We start from the raw sequence: 9707 nt of genomic DNA on the forward strand, positions 1-9707 counted from the left end.
ATGCCAAAAAAGGTATCACCTTTCTTGACCCAAACTTTTAAAACTTGGGGAAGCACCTTGACCCATCTTAGTCTGAGCCTGAAGGGAAGTATTCTCCAACCAAGACTGATTTTGCCCTTGACATTTAATTGAATTTTCCATTTCATCAGACATTTCATCTGACTCTAACTTGGATTTGAATTGGTTTCAGGGACAACTTGTGTCAGAGTAACTATTTGTATCCCATCTATTCAATTCATTAGATTGAATTCTTCGCAACTCCCTCTTCTTTCTGACTCTGCAGATAAAACCTATTGGGGCAAATTTTACTGTCCCACCCACCACAGGAATTGGAGTGGATGCGGGGCGGACCGTGGAAAGGTGTATTGACTTTGGGTGGGATTTTCTGGTTTCAGGGCGAGCGAGGCTGGAAAATCCTACCCACTCTCTATGTACAAACCTACCCTTCCCACTGTCAAACTTCATTAGCAAATAAGTGCAAGGACCACAAATTTTCACAACTTTTCCTGGTGGCCACTTCAATCAATTATGAAGATGATTGTTCACCATAACATTCTGTTTAACTTTAGATTTCTCTGTCTCTCTCTACCACCATCATGACTCTCTTTCTGCCTGGATCTTTTTCTTATTTATTCATGGGAATATGGTAATTACTGGCTAGGGCAGCATTTTTTGTCAATTCCTAATTACCCCTGAGTAGATGGTAGCCTTCTTGAACCATTGCAGTCTACATGTATAGGTATACCAACCATGCTGTTAGGGAGGGAATTCCAGGATTTTAACCTAGCGACAGTGAAAGAATGGCGATATATTTCCAAGTCAGGATGATGAGTGGCATGGAGGGAACTTCCAAATGGCAGTGTTACCATGCATCTGATACTCTTGTACTCCCAGTTGGCAGTGTTCATGGTTTGGAGGGTGCTGTCTAAGAAGCCTTTGCGAATTTCTGCAGTACTGATGGTACACACTGCGACCACTGTGTGGAGGGAATGAATGTTTGTGGAAGGGGTGCTAATCAAGTGGGCTGCTTTGTTCTGGATGGTGTCAAGTTTCTTGAATGTTGTTGGAGCTACACTCTTTCAGGGATATGGAGAATATTTCATCATACTCCTGACCTGTGCCTTGTACAAGCCTGATGTTGGACAGGCTTTGGGGAGGCAGGGATGAGGATTCCAAGCCTCTGGCCTGTCCTGTAGCCACAGTATTTATATATATTTTTTATTTATTCATTTATGAGATGTGGGTATCGTTGGTTAGACCAGCATTTATTGCCCATCTCTAGCTGTCCTTGAGAAGGTGGTGGTGAGGTGCTGTCATGAGCCACTGCAATCCCTGACATGTCGGGAGGGAGTTCCAGTATTTTGACCCAGTGACAGTGAAGGAATAGCAATATATTTCCGATGGTGAGTGACTTGGAGGGGAAACTCCAGTTGGCGATGTTCCCAGGTATCCGCTGCTCTTGTCCTGATGGTAGTGGTCGTGGGTTTGGAAGGCACTGCCTAAGGAACCTTGGTAAGTTCCTTGGAGAAGGTACACACAGCTGCCACTGTTTGTTGGTGGTTGAGGGATTGAATGTTTGTGGAAGGGGTAGCAACCATGTGGGTGGCTTTGTCATAGAATCATAGAAACCCTACAGTACGGAAAGAGACCATTCAGCCCATCGAGTCTGCACCGACCACAATCCCACCCAGGCCCTACCCCATATCCCTACATATTTTACACACTAATCCCTCTAACCTACGCATCTCAGGACACTAAGGGGCAATTTTAGCATGGCCAATCAACCTAACCCGCACATTTTGTCCTGCCATTTATAGAGCTGGAACCAACACTCTGCCATTTTTTGGTAAGATTTCATCCAAAGTCTCCAATATTTCTACTGGGCAACTAATACCTTGTTCTAAACCAATAGGTTTCTGCAATTTCCAGTGACTTGAGTTTGTAATACTGCTCAAGCCTGCACAACACGCTACGATATCAGGCATTGGCGTGTTTTCTAGCTTTGCAGGAAGAACAAATTCTTCAGTTTCATACACCTTCTGGTCATGCTTCCATCAGAAATGTTATCCTTGTCCTTTCCCCCCCCCCACCCTGATTAATCGTTGGATTATCAGGATCTTTGAAGAGATTATTAGCAGTGAAAAATATCTCTAGCCACTCTACTATAAAATACACACAGAATTCTACTAGCCAAATGAACTGGTTAATTCCGGTTTTGGTTTATATACACACATACACATACATTACAGAGTGTGTAGTCAGTAGCTTGTTGGGTCTGGAGGACCTTAAACAATGCTAAAAAGATAGTTTACAGATTCAGCCCTTTCTCATTTGCTGGCTTTCCCAAGGGGTGGAAAAACCTGACTGCTGGGCCTCATTTAAATATCTGAATAGCCACCACCCACTTCTTTTAAACTGAATGGACATCTGACCTTGAAAGTGGTTAGTTCCAAGCCAAGTTGGTTCCTGTCAGGTTCTTAAAATTTGCCCCACCCAACTGTTTTTCTGAGAATTAAGACAGCCCAATGGTTCTCTCCAAAAGCCCTACATGTTAATTCCAAACTTCTGGAAGTTTGAGACAGTGACAACAAAGGAATAATGTAATTCCAAGTGATGGTGGTCTTTGACTTGGACGCAAATTTACAGGTGGTGGCATCGCGAGGTGTCTGTTTCCCTTGTCCTTCTATTCCGTGGAGGTCACAGGTTTGAAAGGTGTTGTTGAAGAAGTCTTGGCAAGTTGTTGTAGTACATAATGTATATGGTGCACACTGCTGTCACTGTCTATTGATGATGGGGGAAGTCAATGTTTAAGGTGATGAATGGGGTGCTAATCAAGCAGGCTGCTGAATTAATTGTAACTCATGTTGAACCATAAATTAGTTTGCAAACAATAGACACTATTAATAACTGATTCAAACAACTTACACCTAACACCAAACTTGACTAAGATTCAAAACTCCCATGTGGAAACAAAGCAATTTGCTTGATTCAATTGGCAGAAACCAGCAGCCATGGCTATTCTGGGAAAGGCGAGTGTTGGAATGTTATGGCCGTTCATGCTAGCGGGATTTTTCCACCCGTTGTAATGAACAGAGATTTGGCTGGGCGCCAAATTCTCCAATTTCGCTGCAGTGGGAGTGTGACGTAAACAGCCGGTAAAACTGTGCCCCAGTTGTTTACAGATTGCCCAGAATTGCAGCCATAACTGTGATCCTTTGAAATCCAGTGAAATGCAAGAGTTACGTGCACTAAATGCGGAATTTAATTTTTCTGTTAGTCATCGCAAACCAGGATCTGGTATGCACAAAACTTATCTGACCAAAGGAATCCTGTACTTTCAGTTGAGTTGCTCAATTAAATGCTCCATACAAATCTGTTGCCAGCTATAAGAAGCAGCAAAACCATGGCAACAGTTTCAACAAACTGAAACATGGGTTCAAGAAGAAGGCATTCACTCAAAAACAACCCTCAATATAAGCCTGTTATACTTGTGCCAACAATGGTGGAAATTTTCCCACTATTTCTTGTTGGGACAAAGACTTCTATAACCACCAATCTCTGCTGCTAATTCAGATTGTGAAATTGTTCAAAAATTCTTTGTGACTGCCAAAAATAGAGGCCTCTTTACCCAGTTTACTCAAGAGCTCTTTGTCCATCTCACTCTATTTTATTCTATCAATCATCACATTCACTCTGACAAATACACACAATTTGTTTGCCAAATCTCTGCTGGTCTATAAACTCCGGACACAGGAGCTGGACTTTGTCATATCTATTGCGCAAATTTTCTTCACTGAACAACAGACATTTGCCAGTAGATTGGCCAACACTGAAAAGGGCACATTCAGTGAAAAAAAAAAACGCACAAAGGCTGTAGGTGTAGAATAGGCTTGTCCAACCTACAGCCTGTGGGCTAAAGCTGTGTGTGCGCAGTGGGGACGATTTTCAGCCTGCCTTCACAGTCAGAGAGAATGGCGATACGGGCTGAAAATCCGGAGAGAATCAGCCTCACCCACGTCGGCGAGGTTTACAAAAGGTCCACCTACATGTGAACCTGTCATGGGGATCCCTCTGGGGGCATAAAAGTTAAATATAGGCCCTGGGGTAGAGGTACATGCCCAGGCACTGCCCCCTGACACATGCTGGCACTGCCAGGTTGGCAAAGGGGTCAGTAAACGGGTGCACCCTACTGGGAGCCTCATGGCTGAGGGGAGGGCATGTACATGTAGTTTTGGGGAAGGGGGGAGCGCATGTACCGAAGAGGGAGGTAAGTGATGATTGAGGGAGCGGGGGAGCCCCTGATACCTCCATGGTGGGGGGGGGGGGCGCTTTGCCAGTGTGTTTAGGCTCTGCCTCTCAGAATGCCGATGTGAAACACCCCCCCACCACCCCTGCTTTTTTTTGACAATGTGCTATAAGATTGGGAGAGAAAACCTGCTTGTTTCTCTGGAGCGAAACACACTGGTTTTCTGTCAGATCCTGACACTTTCCATTTTTTGATAAGATTCCACCCAGTAGCTGAGGTGAGCCAGGCACACACGCATACACAGTCTCTCCCACACTAAAGGTCATTTTGATTAAATCCATTTTTTTCAACCCATTAATTTATTGCTTAGACTTTGCTTTATTTCATGTTTGACGTTGTGCCAAACCTTATCTTTCCATAATTAGCTCATCAGTTCCACCCCAGGCGAAAAGGTTAGACGAGCCTGCTGTGGGATAACTAAGGATAACTCTTTCAAAAAGGATGAATGTTAAATCAGTTACACAACTCTTTTCACCTCTCAATTGGGAACGAGAGCTTTGGTTGCTGTTCTCAATTTGTCAGTACTCACCAAGATTGTATCTCTGAATTTTGCTGATGTATCCATAAAGTGGACAGTACCCAAAGATGACCAACATCACAACACTGCCGTCTTTCAATTGTACAATATGTGCGGAATGGCCCACAACGGTGTACTGTTGCTTAGCCTTTGAGGTTAATTGTATCCATGATTGATTCTGAATATGAAACACCCAGAGCTCATCTGTGACATTCACAGTCAAATCGATTTGGCCTCCATGCATATAGATTTTATCCTAAAAAATTGAAGAAAATAAACTAAATGAAGACCAGCATTGGTTGCACTATTGAAAATAAAGATGGAACTTCCTAATTGGAAAGTTTTAATATAATTGGAATACATAAGATAAAATTAGTTTCGATTAAGTGATATTGTGAACTGAAAGTTATAGAAATCCTGTGCACATGGCTTGGATTGCATCCTGCATATGAGGTAGCCAAAAGCAACTACAAGGTAACATGTAAAGTATTGGAGTGTCTGGTAACTTTCTGGGGTTTTAAGTGGGCAGATTTGGAGGGAATGTGGAACTCACTGCCTGAAACAGCGCTAGAGGCGGGAATTCTCACATTAACGAAGCATTCAGATGAGCACTTAAAACACCACAGCATACAAGGCTATGGACCAAATGCTGGAAAATGGGATTAGAATTGATTGATGAATGATGGCCGGCACAGACATAATAGGCCGAAGGGCCACTTTTTGTGCTGTATAATTCTATGACTCCATCTGAAGGAATCCATCTATATAACAAGTCATGGTTACCTCTACATAACCAAGATGACTGCTTTATTTGTAGCATCATGGCACACAATGGCTCATAGAATCTCTACAGTGCAAGGAGGAGGCCATTCGGCCCATCGAGTCTGCACCAACCACAATCCCATCCAGGCCCTATCCCTGTAACCCCACATATTTACCTTGCTAACCCCTGACACTAGGGTCAATTTAGCCTGGCCAATCAACGTAACCCGCACATCTTTGGACTGGTTAATGCTCAGGAGGTAAGAAGCCGTTTTTCTTCCTTTCAGTTACAAGATGACAAGAAATCTGATTATCCCACCTTTAAAACATTAAAAATCTGGGTAAGTTTTCTTTTTAAATTTCAGGATTTATAAATAACCCAACTCAAACAGTAGGATCATGGTTTCCCATTTCCAATTGGAGCTCTTAAAAGTTAAAGTTTGAGCTTTGTTTAAACCATTGCCTGATATAAGTTTGCACTAATCATGATCACATGCAATAAATTCTGCTGGATGCACGTCTGATAGAATATATCTATTTCTTAAACCTACAAACTGAAACACAGTATTTAATGAATTTGCTCGTAAGTACACCAAGTGATTCACTGCTATGGGGCGGAGGGGAATGGGTTTGTAGTAGGAGAACTGGGACATCCCAGAGAGGAAGGCGGGCAGGACATTAGCATTTCCCCCACAGTCAGGCAGAACAGCATGCATCATCAGGAGCATTGCCAGGTGCAAACTGCATGGGTAACAGGACAAATAAAACTTGGTGAATATTGCAAGCACCTTTGATCTCAAGCATCAATGTTGCCAAATGCAAATGTCTTACCTTATGTAAAGCCACCGAATGCCCATATCTCCCAACAACCAGATTCACAGATTCCTTCAATGGAAACCATTTCAGATCTCTCAGGTCATACCTGTGGGCAAGAAGTACAGAATTTTGACAGCCATTTCTATTGCTAACCAGCCTGAAAACAAAGTAAAAAAAATCTGGTACTGTGGAAAAACATATGTAAAATAATTATGTTTTGTAATGTAAACTAGCATCATCATTCATTCAAACTTACAGGCATGCATGATCATTCTAGATGGTTAGTGAAATGCAAAACAAAGCAAAATCATTCACTGAAGACACTATTATAGTTCTACAATTAGCTCATGCAGAGACACTGCAGATCCAGGAGGAGGCATTTGCTCACAGAATTTCTGTCCAGAACCTTGTAACATATTAACCAACATATGCCAAGTACTTCTGTTTGTTTCAGGAGTTGAACTGACATAAGAACAAGACTTAAATTACAAAGCAGAGGAAGTTTTCATCGAGATGAATCAGTGATTTCCCAATGTAACAAATACCCAAGTATTTTATATAAAAGCCAGTGTTCTTGTATAAAATTGGGGCTGGAAATATGAGAAGGGACATGTGCCACACGATTTCATAGAATCCCTACAGTGCAGAAGGAGGCCATTCGGCCCATTGGGTCTGCATCGAACCCAATCCCACCCAGGCTCTATCCCCACAACCCCATGCATTTATCCTAGCTGGTCCCTCTTACGCTAAGGGGCAATTTATTATAGCCAATTCACCTAACCTGGAGTGTGGGAGGAAACGGAGCACCCGGAGGAAACCCACGCAGACATGGAGAGAACGAGTTGATCGTCACTATTTTCTAGGACCCCACTTGATGTGTTTTATACTTTGAAACGGTATTTTCGGGGCATACTTATCCAACCAGAGTCAAGATATGGTTCATCATCATTTTCACTAAGTTTCTTGAGTTGCTCTTGTCATCTGTAATATTACATCATCATTTGCTTCTGTTCATCATCACTGATAACTGGCTTTGTAGCTGGAGCCCCCTGACCTCATTTTTTAGATGTTTACAACTGAATGCAAGGTCTAAATAAAAGATAGTTAGCAATGATTTCAACAACATCAACTGAATTTGCACCTGCTGAATCTGCCATTGCATTACTCTTGAGAACATTTATAATCACATAATTTTATTTAATAAATATTACCAGCTCAAGAATGCCATCCGAGAGATATTTGTAGAAGCTTGAAAGGCATTAGTTGCCAATACAGAAACTCGGGTAAGCCTGTAATGTTAAGTGGAAAGGGGATGATCACGCTTAAAACTTGCAATAGGGAACACGTGCACATAGCGAGAGACAAAAATCATGTGAAAAGGTTGCGAAGCATATTTATCACGGGTGTTAAGATCTTCCAGGAGAACTTTGCAATGTTTGAGCTGGACTAAGAAGAAAGAAAATTCAGATTAGAGTGGTTATATTGACATGAAAATGAATATAAGCAATGTTCTTGAAAAGGGTAGCTCCAAGTCAGGACGGTGATTCATTCCACTAAGCACAGGTTTGCTCTACTTACGCCACCACCAACTGATACTCTAAGAAATTAAACATGTGGCCTCCAATAACCCACATGACGTCATCACTAACAACTGCCTTGTGGGAAGCCCGGGCGAGCATAGCTAGCCTATATTGTTTCCGGTCCCAAAAGGGCTGATAAGCAGGCAATGAGCAGTCAGGACCTGTAGGATATTTTTTTTAAATCTATTCTGTATAAACACATTTTTGCAGAAAGCACTAAAGATGTACACAAATTTCAAAGGCAAACCATCATGAAACCTCTCTGATCACTGACTGAAAATAACCACCTCATTTAATGTTTGATATTGAACAGAACAAATCATGTTTTGGCAATATCCATCCTTTGTCAGCAGTAACACATTGTAGAATCTCCTTGGGGTTACACCATTTAGGTAAGTATAAGTATCACCACCAATCCCACATAGAAGGGGGTGGGCTTGCCCCGAAACTGGAAAATCCCGCCCGAGGTCAACGGACCTTTCTATGGCCCGCTACGATTCCCGTGGCAGGCGGAAGAGGAAAATTTGCCCCAAGTACTCAGCAACTTGCGAATTTATTTCCATTCTCTAGTATTTTAACAATTATTAGCCATTGTTCACAGAAACAAGCGAGGTGCAGGTGACTGTAGAACTAAAGGATTGTTATAAAAACCCAACTGGTTCACCAATACACTTCACGAGTGAGCCCGGGTCTCTGGCACTGTGAGGCAGCAGTGCGAATGTTGTGAAGTTAAGTTGTGAAATGTGGTTCCTTTAAAAGCTAGTTTTGTGTTCAATGCTGGAATGTTTAGAATGCAGGTATACAGAGTACACAGATGGCAAAATTTATTGGAGAGACCAAAACGTCAGGGTTGCCTTGGTAACAGACTTTGCAGGTTTTTGCATTCTGACAGCCTATGAGTTTAAAGAAACCACTCAGCTAATAGGAACCTATCAAATTTGAATTTGCTGTTGTTGTCAACCTCAGACCAATCCGGGTACAGGGAATGGATCGGTCATCAGGAGTATAAACAGGAACTCAACTGCCTGACTGCAGTTCAGTTGAGTTCAACTGAGAGCCAGCCAGAACAGAAGGACATCTCTAGAGTGGCCCTCCACTCTGCCAGCTAAAGAACTATCTCTGAAGAGAATTCTTCATCTATCTAAAAAAAAGGTTACAGACCGAGCAATCAACAGAAAAGCTCCAAAAGCCAACAGACCTAGTTGTATATATATTTTTTGGGGGAGTGACTAAAATTCTGTTACTACTGTTTTGGTACTAAATGGTCCTTGTAGTTATTTGAACAGCGTTACAGTTGAACCTTTCTTTAATTAATATGTTACTTGTTTAGTTAAAGTTCCGGTTGGTTAAATAAAATAACTTGTAAGTTATTCACTTAAAGCGAGTGTCAGGTCTTTATGTTAATGAACCTTTAAACGTTAATGTAGAACAGTTAACACCTTCCCAAACACTTTAACCAGATTACGAAAGGTAAAGGGGGTTAACCTCTGCGTCATAACACTAAACACTGTGCCAGCCATAAGCGCTTCAGTCACATCACTTTACTCTTCTAAACTCCAGTGGATACAAGCTGAGCATGTCCAACCTTTCCTCATAACACATCTTATCCATTGCAGGTATTAGTTTGGTAAACCTTGTCTGAACTGCTTCCAAAGCATCTACATTCTTCCTTAAATAAAGAGACCAATTTTGTACACAGCATTCCACATATGATCTCATTAGCGTT

General features: G+C 42.0%; 1 protein-coding gene across 1 annotated transcript in view; it reads right to left on the reverse strand.

Moving 5' to 3' along the window:
- Window positions 1-8304, reverse strand: part of atrn (attractin) — a 394947-nt gene extending 386643 nt beyond the window's left edge. Inside the window, 4 exon segments of the mRNA XM_078199200.1 lie at window positions 4836-5079; window positions 6417-6507; window positions 7980-8142; window positions 8256-8304. Of these exon segments, the coding sequence (XP_078055326.1) occupies window positions 4836-5079; window positions 6417-6507; window positions 7980-8142; window positions 8256-8304 (547 nt within the window).
- Between the last annotated feature and the right edge of the window lie 1403 nt (window positions 8305-9707).

The sequence above is a fragment of the Mustelus asterias genome, chromosome 1 (genome assembly GCF_964213995.1).
Source record: "Mustelus asterias chromosome 1, sMusAst1.hap1.1, whole genome shotgun sequence".
Lineage (NCBI taxonomy): Eukaryota > Metazoa > Chordata > Chondrichthyes > Carcharhiniformes > Triakidae > Mustelus > Mustelus asterias.